The sequence below is a fragment of the Gymnodraco acuticeps genome, unplaced genomic scaffold (assembly GCF_902827175.1).
Source record: "Gymnodraco acuticeps unplaced genomic scaffold, fGymAcu1.1, whole genome shotgun sequence".
In the NCBI taxonomy this organism is placed as follows: domain Eukaryota; kingdom Metazoa; phylum Chordata; class Actinopteri; order Perciformes; family Bathydraconidae; genus Gymnodraco; species Gymnodraco acuticeps.
The window spans coordinates 3,777,710-3,791,663 of NW_022990701.1; the positions used below are offsets into that span (position 1 = coordinate 3,777,710).

Sequence of the window (13,954 nt, forward strand, 5' to 3'; positions counted from 1 at the left end):
CCCTTTCATGCATAGAGGTCACTACAGTGGACAGCTATTCAAAAGGTGTTTTCTTGCATTGTTTTTTTTTGCATAGTTGCACCATCAGCCACTACATAGGACCCTATTGGATCATCCTATACACTGCCACTCAGTGCCAAGTCAGTGTAAGTGCATGATACATGTCTCTAAACCAGGGGTCTCAAACTCAATGCCCGGGGGCCAAATCCGGCCCGCGACTTCATTTTATGTGGCCCCTCAAGAGCTTCAAAGAATATAATACGTTTATTATACGGTTACATGCCACTTTACAGAAGCAGGTTGTCCATAAACTACATGTCCCACAATGCATCTCGTTTTGTGACATGCGCACTGAAGAGACTTGCAATTATTTGCCCTGGACTTCTGCTTTCAGACGTAGTTAATTACTAAGTTATTATCCGATAATAATCCAATTCAGAGGCAATAATGTAATATAATACATTATTTTATATATATATTATATATTTATATAGTTACAACCGGCCCTTTGAGTGCAACCTTTATGCGAATGTGGCCCGCGATGAAATTGAGTTTGCCACCCCTGCGAGTCTAAACCAAGATGGACGACAGAAAGCCACATGGACCAAGTCACCCATCTATATCCTGTCAATCCTTTTATGGAAAGCGTCCCCTGCAAGTATAAAAAAGGTGGTGACATCGAGTAACAACTAAGGAATCATATAATTCATAAATTATCAAAGTATTTATGTTATGTTTGCAGGAAACCATGATTAACCACCTGTCCACTACAGTGGACGTCATGCATCACTGGCTATATTTCAACTACAATTCATACTGCTGCTGTTGTTCCCAGGGCCGTCCCTCCCTACAGGCAGATCATGCAGACTGTGTGGGGCCTCACCTTGTGGAGGGGGCCACACCTTGCGGAGGGGGGCCTCATCTGAGGCGCGCTTATGTGGCGCAATTAGGGTGGCGCGGCACGGTTCGCCGCTGCGAGGCTCCACTAGCACTCATCAAATAACTGTGCGTGGGGCCTCAAAATGCTCAAATTGGCCCCTGGCCCTGGTTATTCTTGAAAATACTTCATCTGCAATATCTTTTTGGGCCGTAAATCAACATACTTATGTTATTATAATGTAACTTTAAGTTTGCACATCTTTATTTATCATTTTTTTCAAAATGTACATCTCTTCAGTTCAAACCCTGAACGCATACTGTCCACCTGAGTGGACATATACAAATCTATTTGAAAAAAATAGATAAAAAAAAAAAAGTTCAAATCTTGTTTTTCATTCACCAAGAGCAATAATAACACTTGGTAAAAAAATCCTGACTGAGGTTTTCATAATTCATGCATGAAAGGGTTAATAAATTCATTTTAGACATTGGACTCCAAACTGCAAGCACCGTGTTCTAACAGCAGGGGGAGAAGCGCATGCTGCAAATGATGTAGTCTGCTTCTGATGACAGCCGAGGGCCGCAGTGGATTAGTCTTTCCGGGGGTTCACCCAGCAAGTCTAGTGTGCTCAAAGATAGTCGAGGACCATCGATGATAACTTGGTAGTATATCTATGCAACGTTTGCATTAACAGCAAGCACCAACGACTTCAGCTCACCACTGCAACAACGGCTATTCCAGTTAACTACAGCAACAACGGCTAGTCCGGTTAACCAAAGCAACGGCTAACAGCTCTCAGCTAAAGAGGTTAGCCACGACCCGCAGACAGGTAATGTGAACTAAAGTTTTAAGCATCGCATTTTCCTTGCATATATGACAAAATATGAAGGGAAAACATGATTAAATTAAGTTTTTAGAATGTTAAGTTATCTACGGTTTAGCTAGGTTGACGTTAGCAAACACCACGTCAACGGTTCTGACACATCTCAAATTAGTAGAGCTAAGCTAACCAATGAGAGTCAAACCAGACACAATGCTTCTTTAATGCTTGCTAAACCATGAAATATAACAACAATTTGTCATTATATGTGTCGTTACTAGCATAAGTATTTGTCACTTTTGTCCACCTAGTTAGTCACGTGACGGTGCTGCAACAGGTAACTGCTAAAGTAAACCATGAGTGTGTTCCGGTGTGTGGTGTAGAGAGAAGTATAGCACACGTTGTGATTATAGCTACAATGCTTCACTGTCTGCATTAGAAATAATAGCACCCACGTCGTTTCCTGTGTAGCTTTATATCACACATGTACCAAACCTATACCAGTAATCACACTGGAAATCTGGAAATACACACGTTTATTTTGCCTTGTCAGCACTTGGCTCGCATATATGTATCCAAGACTATCTATCAGGGATGTATCTCATTGCATGCTTAGCACTGTGAGTTGAACAAAATGATATTACATTATTTACAGGCACATACTGGGGTTCGGTTTGTATTGCATTCCTATATTTAACTGAACCATAAGTTGTCAGCTGGTATGGTAGGATTTGTTTATATCCTTCTATCTGTCTGTTTTCAGGTATGTCTGAAGTTAGTCTTGAGGCTGAATCGGGGAAGACCTCACCTGAGGACCCTCAGCTGGATTGTGAGGGAGAAGACAAAACAGAAGAAAGTGTTAGTGAGGATGTGAGACAGGACAGTGTAGACTACAGTAGTGGAAGAGATTACCAAGATGATGAGATGGACGAGATTGATATTGACAGCGCTGAAGAAAATGCAGGAAACGGTGATAAGGCCATTCAGAAGGAGGATGCGGGCATTCAGAGAGCGGTGATGAGCAGTGAAAGTGATGCTGCACACATGTCTGCTAGTGTAGAACATGAGGGACCTGAGACAAACCATCAAGTTGAAACTTCTGAAACACCAGAGGAAAGTGGAGATTCTGACACTGAAACAAAGGTGATATTGTCGTTCACTTTGGATCATCTTCTAGCTCTCTGTGCTCTTGCTGTTTCGATCTTTACTTGCTGTGATGGTAAATTAATTAACTAAAAGATTGGATTTAGCTGTGAAGCTTTATCATATTATTCAACAACATCAGATCTTGTTTGTTTCTCCTGGTAGATGTGTTTCAGATTTCATTCTGCTTTGCTGGAGGTTATGAAATATAGCTGGTGTAGCTGTTGCTCTGTGTTGACGGTGCAGTAGTCGGTGGCTTTCTTTCTTTTACTTGTGTGTTGCTCTGTCAGGTGTTTTGTGTGTCTGGGATAATCAAGGCGTCTTACTTTTCCTTTGTTTTGTATAAATGCTGGCTTATCTCAAGTGATTGCTGAGATTTGTCTTTGCTGCTTATTACAATGCAAACTTGAGTATAAAATGTAAGTGGGACGGGTAAGTATATACTTTGTTTTTGCCTTCTTTTGTTAGACACTCGTTGCCATTGCTCCGTGTACATGATGTGTTAATGATTACATTTCTTCACAATGTTTCCCTGTTTTGTAAGTGGGTGTAAATAAAGCTCTAGAGTTCTACATGCTGTCACGTGGCTCGGAGAGTCAAACGGATTTGGACTCCTCACTGCACATTCTCCGGCAGCCCCACATTTCTTGTTTCGCTGGAATGTGTGACTCCTCCGGCTCTTGATTTACGTTCTCTATCGGGCTCAGTGCCACTATTGCAAGTCCAATCGCAATCATTATTTCTTTGTAAACCCTCTTCATTTACTAAACCTCAGTCATCACAGTTGTAACCCACCATTTCCAGATCTTACTTTAAGATACATCTTTAATCCTTTCTGCAGCCTTAACCCAGCAATTTTCAATAGGCTAGTGCTCTTCCTAGTTTGAGAGTCAAGCCATGATTCCTTCAGCTGACGCAGCTAATTGGACAATTAGTTTATTGTTGTTATCGCTTCCTCCTAGTCATGTTTGCTTGTATCCAGGATACTGTCGGTAACGGCACAAGATGACTTGCCATACCTTGCCTTTTCATTTCCCTACTTATCTTTCAGCCACTCTCCTACTCTCTGGAGGCTGACATACTATTCCCAAGCTTCCTGCAAAGTGTTTCCAGATGTTGGGTTGGACCATTTTGACTCTGAGATGCCTGATCATCCCTGGATCCTTGGCTTAATCATTCCTATAACAAAAACAAGATTGTATTGGGACAATCAATACAGTTGTGCAAGAACTGCAGATGGATAAATAATACATTGAAAAAAACCGTTGTGCAATCCGACTTCATTTACACCCTTTTTTCGGAGACGTGCCTTGCATGTGTAAATTTGATGTCAGAGGTGATTGGGCAGCACTCTGTTATCTGCAGTAGGCTGATAGACAAGCCAACCCTTACCTGTGCTGATCGGCCCCTATGCCGGGGTCATATAGCCTTAAAGTATTTATGTCACGGTCACATGACACAACACCCAAGGTAAAGTCTTTGTCAAGCATTTCTACATATAACCTTGACTTTGGTCTATATTTATTATGTCATAATAGGGTTGAGTCTATCGGTTTTTTAAAACATATTTTTTGATAAGATTATTACTAACATCCAAACACAGCAACTTCTTTACAAAAGGCGTTCTCCATTTCTTTCTTTATAAACATACATACCGTATCAAATGACACATTGTGATCAAAGCAAAAACACTGGGCTATATCTTGTAGTATTTGCAACTGATAACCCAAGTTCTTTTAATACAAAAAAATCAGTTAAACTAGTTTTAAAAGACCTATCAGGTTACTTTATAACGGATGTCTGAAATTGGTGTATTCTCTCAATTGGGCTCTGAGGTTACTTTTTGGTAATGTACTTCTTTATTTGGAAAAAAGAGGAAACCACATATTTATATATCTATCTTTTTTTTCTCTATGCGTTTCCCTTAATTTAAGTCACAGTCGGAACTAGAATACAATATATTAGTTCCACAATGAAGGGAATTGTACTGGGTTGTTAAGAAAGACTTAATTTACAAAATACATTAAAACCAAACAAGTAAGCTTTGTTATTAAATGTGTTATTGGTAGAAACCCATGTTTTAAACGGACTCTTGGCCCACACAGTGAAACCTGTTGCTGAGTTCAGACAAGACCCATATCTTGTTTCCTGCTAGCTATCTGCATTATTTAGACACCGGTCAAGGTTTACCTCTAGCTGAAGGATCTTGTTCAAAGAGAGAAATTCAGATGTATACTACATTGTTTCCTTGTTACCTCCTCTGCCAGGCATGTCACTAATCCACTTTAAACTGCTGGACCTCACATAGCTGACATGTAAAGCTTTTTTAGTGTTTAGGGCAGTGTTCTAGTTCCTAAGTCCACTGTGATTAGGCCACAAGTTGCACTATAACAAATCTGATGCTGCAAACGGTTTTCTCCAATGGGTGGCCTGCTACAAGCCAAGATGGAAATGTGCAGCGATTCAAACAAATGTGTTCCTTGGTCAGTTCAACCAACAGGATCAATTAAAAGGGACTAAATGTATTTCACAAAGTCTATAACAGGTAGTTCCTTGTAATTGTTGACTTAAGGGTTAATTGTTGGTCCATTTGTGTTTTTTCATCACAGGATTTTCCACATTGGACCACATAATGACCAGTTATAAAACATGACGCACAGGGTTGAATGTGGTCTGAATGTCACTGTGAAACATAAAGCCATGTATTTGCGAGTAAGCGCTTCGAGGAACATGGCAACAAGAAACCAGATATTTTCAAGGAAAGGGTTGTTGCTATGGAGAACAGCAGATGATAAAGATCAGTGTTTCCTCTCCGTTGGCTGCGCCCCCTGAAATTCAAGGTGTTTTTAATTTGTATTTTTTTTTTTTTTTTATATATGTATAGCACCAAATTGCAACTGAAGTAATCTATCTACGGTCACTTTTCACATTGAACATGTGCTTTTTTATTAAATAAACTAAACGCTTTCATTTTAAGTTGTGAGTGTAGTGTTTTTGACCCTAAGAAACAGATGCATTAATCAATAACAATAATCCACCGCTCCTCTCTCTGCTCCAAAGGATTTAAAAACATATATATACCACCACCACCCCCCCCCACCACCACCACCCCCCCTGAAGATAACTGGTTGATTCCCCTTTTTGCATAGCTTCATGGGTGGGGAACTTGCATACTAAACCTTTGTAATGAATCAGATCCTGTGTTTACAAAACTCCTGCTACGTTCAGTAAGTCGACCCAAACTGTGTTAAAAAATAGGGGAGCGTTGAATTGAAGTCCGATGTTGCATAACTTCATGTTGTACTGCTGCAACATAACTGCTTTTTCTGTAGCTGACTAAACTCCCCATCTTTTCCTGGAAAGAGTTTTGACCAAGATTTTGGCAAAACATTTTCTAATCAGAATAAATGCTTATCTTATTATTCTAATATTTGCAAGGGAGTCAAAGTTTCAATATTATGACAAAGTAGTCCCAGTTGTATCTATCGATCAGGTAAGAGTATTTGTGTTGTAAGGGCAGCTGCTGTCTGTATTAAAAGAAGCATTATGCAATGCACTCAGCTTCCAAAATATGACACAATAACTAATAACAGTATTTTATCCTGGCCCAGGCTCATGATTTCCACCAGGCTGTGTCCACAAGATGGCAGCCCACATCTGTTGTGTCCCACTAGTGGATGCTGAGTTGTGTTTCTTAACAGAGGACTCTATCTTTGAAGTGATATGGTGAAGCTTTAAAGAATAACCTGCTTCTTTTCACCCTCCTCATTACAGGAAAGCACAATGACTGAGGAGTTCCATAGAAGCTCAGCGGCTGAGATCCCAGTCACCAGCAACGGGGATCAGAGCCCGGACATGGTGTTCCAGAGGGTAAGGCCGTGTCTGGAGAACTGCATCTCAAAGCTATACCTTTCTAGGAGAATTGTCTCATCATAAAATATTAAAGACTCCTGGATAAATATACCAGTCCAAACAATCATGCCTTTCATTTTTTGTTTCTTTGGCAGTCTAAAAAAAAATAGGAGACCTGCAACCAACAATTATATGTATTATTAATTAGATTAAATAGTTTTATCTATGAATGATCAGAACAGACTTTTCAGAACACAGGGAGATTTATTATATATTTATATATGTTTTATTTATTTACTCCAACCAACAATCCAAAATGTTATACAGTTAACTATATATGGAGAAAGAAACAACATATACCTCAACATTAAAGCAAAATAACATATTTTCAATTTGGTTTTAAATAAACCTAAAATAACAGATAATTTTTTTGCTAACAGGAACATTTTACAAATCTGTGCAGCTCTACACAAAAAGGTTTAATTCTATTAGCAGTGGCATAATCCACTGTCAAGGATTCAAGGTGATATCCCTGCAGTAAAGCATTTTGATGGAGACATTAGGCTGCCCTCTCTTATCATCCATCTGACTGAGCAGCAGTGCTTCCAGACGGCCTGCTGTTTACTCGCTCTCAGTCACACCGACAGTTGCCAGGAAGACAACACAGCCACAATAATGTATGCATAAAATATGCATCTTCTAAACATTAGCTCAGGCATTTGAATGTACATGCTAACACATGTCAATCAACTGTGCACCACTTTGCTGTTCAACCCTACTTTAGGTTTGCCACAAGTTTACTTTAATACTTACGTGACGTACATTTTAGGAAGTGTCTGCTTCTGTACAATCATTAATTCATAACAAGACAGGAGATGCCAGATGGTTCTCTACTGTTTAATTCCCCTCTCAACTATCAATTAGATGGTTTTTTATATATTTAAGGGGAATTCACAAGATTCAAAGTGCTGCTGAATAATGAGGGAAGTTTGTCGAGAACAATTACGGTCATTTTAATAAAATATAGTATCTGCCACCTGATTTAAAAGACTTTCAAAGATATCCTTTTTTTATTGTGAAGTTAATCAAATGTCTTATTGTACTTTTCTTTCTTTGTAAGCAGAATGTGTGACTTAGCGTAGCCCAAATGTCTGTAAACTCATACAGAAAGTACAAAAAGCTCCCTGTCTTTGCCGCCTGTCTGCTAAGAACTACTAAACCTGTTAATATAATCCCCGTATGATTTGTTTCACAGGACTCTTACCCCAGTGTCCCCAGGGCCCTAAACCTCTCCGAGTCCTGTGTCACTTCCGGCAACTTCGCCTCAACAACAGAGGGCATCATCGAATCAGGACCATACAAAGGTGAAACACCTCACTCCCCATTTTTATTGTTGCTGTCCTCGTTTTGTTTATGTGCCGTTTCCTCATTATCAGACATTTGCAACGGAGCAGCTCATCAGAAATGTTCCAGCCTTGTTACGTTACTTGAGTGCTTTGCAGCATTCTGTGTTTACAAACAGTCTTTCTCTCCATCTATTCACTGTGCTCCACTTTTGGGTTTTAATCTCTGTGAAATTGAAAGGCAGACATTTGAATTTGTAAAGGTGGACATCCAATTGAATTTAATGAGTTCCCTCTGATCACCAGGTGTTAACGCTCCTTTCCTTTTCATCATCCTGTCCTTGTTACAAATGCAAATATAAATCTCCCCATTGAGTGGTGAGCTGTTGTAGCCCGTTTACTACAACGTTGCCATGGATATTTCCCATGTTATTTGCACTGCTGGAGGTAGGCTTTTGTTCATTAACACATTCATTCAAAAATGAAAACAAACAGGAAATCAACTTCAATAAAAAATCCCCTTTCCACGTGTTTAGGCTGGATGGTGACAAACTAATGAATGATAACTTTGAATATCTCCCAGGGTCAGCCAGCCTGCCCACGTCTCCCGTGGCTCCTGTAGCTCCCAGCTCTACTGTTGCTAGCCGCTTGGCGCGCTCTTCCAGCGATAGTCAGGCTGAGACAGGTACCGGCAGCAGTGGAGTATGAATCAGATAATAATGAATCGTCACCATTTGCACACTGTAATTAACCGCAGTCCTATTGTACCTCTTGGTTTTTCACCAGTTTCTTACCTGCTCCTTGTTCCCACAGGCTGTGCTCCATTCAGAATCAAACCTTTCTTCTCCTCCTCTCTTGTTGCTGCAACTTTGTCTTTGTATATGTCTGGGCTGATTCAAGTAGTTTTGTTGCTTGGCAGTGGCTAACCATCTGTGTTAACACACACCCTTAGACTCGTTTTTCTAAGATCTAGATCTCCACATTTCTAGATCTGGTGCAACATCTCGTTGGAGGGAACTGCTCTCATTTAATCGCAGGTGGTTTTCATGCTTGTAATCTTTGTCCTTGCAAAAGTTGCCACTCGTAATCTCCCATAGCCTTAATCTATGGAGGTCTGAAACTGACAACATTTTTAAAGATTTTCGGAAAAGTTAAAAATATAACAGAATACATACATAATATTACATACATTAAAATAGAGCTTTAAAAAAATTAAACATTTTATAATTTGCCTCCATTTTCACTTCTATTCAGCTGGTTGGAGGAAAAGTATTTGAATTATTTTTGTTTATTAAATACAATTTTAAACCTATTTTATTTATTTTTAAATCAACAATAATAACAATTATTTTATGAACTGACTGATATATTGTCAGTTTCAGGGCTCAATATCTTTTAACATTTCCCCACTGTGCCCAAACCTCAAAAAAGCACTTCATCACTGTTACTGTTTTTTTAAATGGTAAGTCCATAATTAATTGTATTTTTTAATTTTTATTTTGTTTAGAATAATCTTACACGTTATCAGCAACCACTAAGACCTCTAATTTGAGTATTTAGTCTTTTGTCAGTTTCAATGTTAACATGACCCTAACCCTCCCTAATTTTCACCACAGCCTGCAAATCAAATAACGTAATCACCTACTAAGTGAATGGTTTTTAATTGTCCAGGCACGATGAATGAACAGCCAAAGAGCGGAGCGGTGGTCCTATCAGACGACTTAAAGAGCCCAGCCATGGAGAAACTGGACCTAGTGAGAAAGTGGAGCATCAACACTTATAAAGTAATCCTCTCTTTCCTTAATTTTTCTTTTTTTGTCCTACCTCACCCTGTTTCTCCTCTCAACCCAAGTCTCAGTCTTTATCTGTTAGCTTATTAAGATGTTGGCTGAAAACGGAACTATACCCCAAACTGACAACACATATTATTGATATCTTCACTTGTTTTAGACTATGAAATTGGCTCCACTCTGTCCCTCTGATTGTCCCTATTACAGTATGTCTCCCAGCAGTGCTTCCTAATATTCTGCTGTCGTCTGCAGTGTACCAGACAGATCCTGTCTGAGAAGCTGGGACGGGGCTCGAGGACGGTGGACCTGGATCTGGAGGCCCAAATCGAAGTCCTGCGCGACAACAAGAAGAAGTACCAGAATGTCATCAAACTGGCTCAGACGCTGGCCAATCAGCTGTCCCAGATAATGCAGACGCAGAGGCAGCTGGGTAACGCCTTCGCCGACCTCAGCCTCAAGTCACCAGAACTGCATGTGAGTCCATATCAATGTATAGCAATCAATCAGATCAGGTAGGATGAACAGGAAGCGGCGTGTTAACATCCTTACTTAGTATATCCTAGTAGAGAGCCATAAAGTAACACATAATATGTTCTACCTTGCTGGGAAAACTTTTCCCTGACTCTACTTTGATCCCTTAGATTACAGTTTATGTTTATTATATTGATTCATGAAAGTTAATGACTTAAAAGGCATTCTAAAGCTAAGATCATCTTCCACTTCCTCAAAATCCTCTAATTGTGTTACGGGATTTATCTATAGTGCTCCATGATTCAATGAAAGAAGTGCTTTCTATTTTATATTCGAGTCAGTGCATATACAGTATAATAATTCTACATTTTGTTAACTATTATCTATGTATTATGCATCTTATACACAGATATTCTTTTGAGAATATTTAGTTGTAGATGTATTGTTGCTACTGCTGTCTAATATGTCTTACCTAGTCTGCATATCGGTTAATGGATAATAATAATAATAATAATAGATTTAAAAGTTTGTGTTTAATTGATTCAAGGTTGTGTCTTCCTGGTCGAATGTACTTATTGTAAGTCGCTTTGGATAAAAGCGTCGGCTAAATGCAATGTAATGTAATGTAATGATGCAGATCCTGAAACAATTAATTGTTACTTATATTCATATTTAATAATCACTGTTACACCTGTGTGTATATCTATATACAAAAGGAACTGTATAAAGCTGGCACCTGCAGCTTCTTCTTCTAACTGCAGTGCAAATGAAGCAACATTTCTGGGGCCTTTCTAACATTTATTTGACTCTGTTTCTCAGGAGGAGTTTGGTTACAACGCTGAGACCCAAAAGCTTTTGTCCAAAAATGGAGAGACATTGCTGGCTGCCATCAACTTTTTCATCGGCAGTGTAAACACTCTTGTGGACCAAACAATTGAAGACACCTTGATTAATATCAAACAGTATGAATTTGCAAGGTAAGGTTGCTTGAGTTTGTGCACCATGTCCTTACCACAAATGGTTATCTAACAATTGGTAGGATATTTTTCAATCCAGCTGAAATGTTTTGGGGAGATCAGGGCTGTCATGAAATCAGATTTCCTGCTTTCATTGCCTTTAACAATTTAACATGATGCATTTTTCTGATGCTGTTTAAATAACCTCACTTCTAGAGTTGAGTATGACGCGTACCGTACAGATTTGGAGGAGTTGAATCTGGGACCACGTGATGCCACCACCATGCCCAGGATCGAGTTCTCCCAGCAGCAGTTCCAGATCTACCGCGAGAAATACGAGAGGATGCGAAACGACGTCTCCGTCAAGCTGAAGTTCCTGGAAGAGAACAAGGTTGGTTATTGGCTTGCTCTAGTCCTCATAACTGGAGCAGAATAATGGCTTTTATTTCGAATGTGTTCACTGTTCATCATCTTATTCATTTCTTCTCCTGCAACAGGTGAAGGTATTGCACAACCAGCTCATCCTGTTCCACAATGCCATTGCTGCGTACTACGCCGGAAACCAACAGCAGCTGGAACAGACACTCAAGCAGTTCCACATCAAGTTGAAAATTCCGGGTGGGGACAGTCCATCTTGGCTGGAAGAGCACTAATCACTACCTCTGAAGCCGAAGAGGATCAGTTTGACAGGAAATGTCAAATCCTACAGAAAACTACGGGAAACCTTCAACTCGACTGTCACTGCCTTTCAAACTTTCACAGCTGTAAATCTTTTAACTCTACACAAAATGAAAAAAAAAAAACTCCTACAATCCGTTTTACTCTTGTTGTTGAATCATCCATCGATGCACTTTTAAACTGTTTGGCAAATCTGTTGAACAGGAGTTGCTGCATTTAACACATTTGAAAACTGTAACTGGCCTTTTGTATTCCAGCATATGAATGTTGTATCCCAGCACGGCGGACATGTTGTAAGGGCAGCAACGGGATCAAAACAACTGCTGTCGGATCATTATTTACAGAACTCTTCTCAGATGACTGAGATTTGGTGAATGCTTTATACAAGTCTAATCAGGAAGCTTCATGTGATTCTGAACATGATTTCAATCATGATTTGATTTTACAACTGTTAAAAACAGGGTAAAGCATGCACGCAATTGGTCACTTCTATCAGCAAACTCGTATTAAAGTGATGGATTGACGTATTGGAAAATGCACTTATTTACTTTTTTGGTAAGAGTGTTCAATACAAGGCTATGGCCAGTGGCAGGTTAGCTTAGCTATGCATAAAGACCGTAAACAAGGTGAAACAGCTAGCCCGGCTGTCCAAAGTTAAATAACATGGTGCGTATCAGCACCTCTAAATCTCACTCAAACAAAAACAAATCCAGTTGTGGTTTTATGGGAGGTGATGTGCCTTTGGACAGAGGCAGGCTAACTGTTACCCCTGATTATAGTGTTTATGCTAGGCTAACCTAACCAGCTCAGGCTGTAGTTTCATAATTAGTGTACACACACAAGAGTGTTACCGATCTTCTCACTCTATTTTCCCAAAACGTCAACTATTACTTTAAATTGATATTCTAAAATGATATCGATGGCCGCTCACAATAAATTCTGCACTTTGCGATATGATTATAATGACAAGATGCTGCTTTTGATATTGCTCTGTTTATCGATATTTCCCTCTTTGGTCTTCATTCATAGCATTCAGAGAAATTGAAGGACCAGCCTTACTGTATGTGACAATGTGCCTTGGATTTATTCTTCTCTTCCTCTCTGTGCTTTTATATCTGGTCTTGTTGTTTAAAACAGGCTCTCTCACCAATTCACGGGACCCACTCTTGCAGGAAGAGCATGGACCAAACACACACTCTCAAAGGACAACATGTTCAAACACTCCACACAAACACACATGTCTGTGTTTAAAAAATACTCCACTAACATTTGAAGTTTAAAGACATGTTAAGATGTTCTCAAAGATATTTATCCATATTGCACATTTATGCATTTGAGACTAATTACAAAGTACTTGTAAGAAATGTATGATATGTAAGGTGAAAACCAAAATATGATTAACTTGAGGAACCTTTTTTTGAATTTGAAAGACCAGCTTCCTTTGAGCTTCTTAAAGTTGTATTCATTGGGCTACATAAAAGTTTATTTTTGGAAGAGGACATACTGTAGGCTGGTATTGATAACCAGCTGTCCTCGTTTGGGTGAGTTGTACTTTTCCTATGGCTTACCATAGCAGTTTGGGAGTGTGAATCTTGTACAACAATCTATTGTTTCCCGGAAATAGATGGAAATATATTTGTAATTTTCTCTATTTACTTTGAGTATGTCGTTTTGGATTTTTTGTTTTTCCTGAAGACTTGCATAATGGTGTGCTAGTGGGACTCTACCTTTGTAATAATAAAACATTAACACATGTTGAGTTAAGAAAAGGATTCTGAATGTTGTGTAACCTCTTTGGGAAAATAAAAGTTTATTTTCTTAATCTCAACGTGTTTGTAGTAGCAGCTTGTATGAGATGTCATCACCAGGGGCCAACAAAGAAAAATAAAGTAGAACATTTGGCAACCGAAGGCTATAGAAAAAAGGATGCAGACATTGTCACTGAGAGGAAAAGCTTATGACATGCCCTACGAAAAACTACAATTATATCACAAGTAAACCTCTGCATTTATCTAGCTTTT

General features: G+C 39.2%; 1 protein-coding gene across 5 annotated transcripts; it reads left to right on the top strand.

The window, feature by feature from the left end:
• Positions 1-538: 538 nt before the first annotated feature.
• arfip1 (ADP-ribosylation factor interacting protein 1 (arfaptin 1)) lies at positions 539-13,761 on the top strand. 5 transcript variants are annotated; one of them, XM_034231418.1, is made up of 10 exons: positions 1,422-1,709; positions 2,464-2,843; positions 6,618-6,713; positions 7,951-8,059; positions 8,622-8,723; positions 9,710-9,822; positions 10,081-10,302; positions 11,119-11,276; positions 11,472-11,646; positions 11,753-13,761. In XM_034231418.1, the coding sequence occupies exons 2-10, from the start codon at positions 2,466-2,468 to the stop codon at positions 11,906-11,908; spliced, it is 1,509 nt and encodes a 502-aa protein (XP_034087309.1). In that variant the 5' UTR covers positions 1,422-1,709; positions 2,464-2,465; the 3' UTR covers positions 11,909-13,761. The 5 variants fall into 5 exon arrangements, with proteins under 5 accessions (XP_034087312.1, XP_034087309.1, XP_034087311.1 ...); XM_034231421.1 differs by lacking the exons at positions 1,422-1,709; positions 2,464-2,843 and adding an exon at positions 539-669; XM_034231420.1 differs by lacking the exon at positions 2,464-2,843 and having other exon boundaries at positions 1,425-1,709.
• The last annotated feature ends 193 nt before the right edge of the window (positions 13,762-13,954 follow it).

Bases quoted from the DNA above. Each gene is read 5' to 3' on its own strand.
- arfip1 (XM_034231418.1), top strand. From the start codon at position 2,466: ATGTCTGAAGTTAGTCTTGAGGCTGAATCGGGGAAGACCTCACCTGAG. The intron at 10,303-11,118 runs GTGAGTCCATAT...TCTGTTTCTCAG, and splicing joins TCAAGTCACCAGAACTGCAT to GAGGAGTTTGGTTACAACGC. The intron at 11,647-11,752 runs GTTGGTTATTGG...CTCCTGCAACAG, and splicing joins AGTTCCTGGAAGAGAACAAG to GTGAAGGTATTGCACAACCA.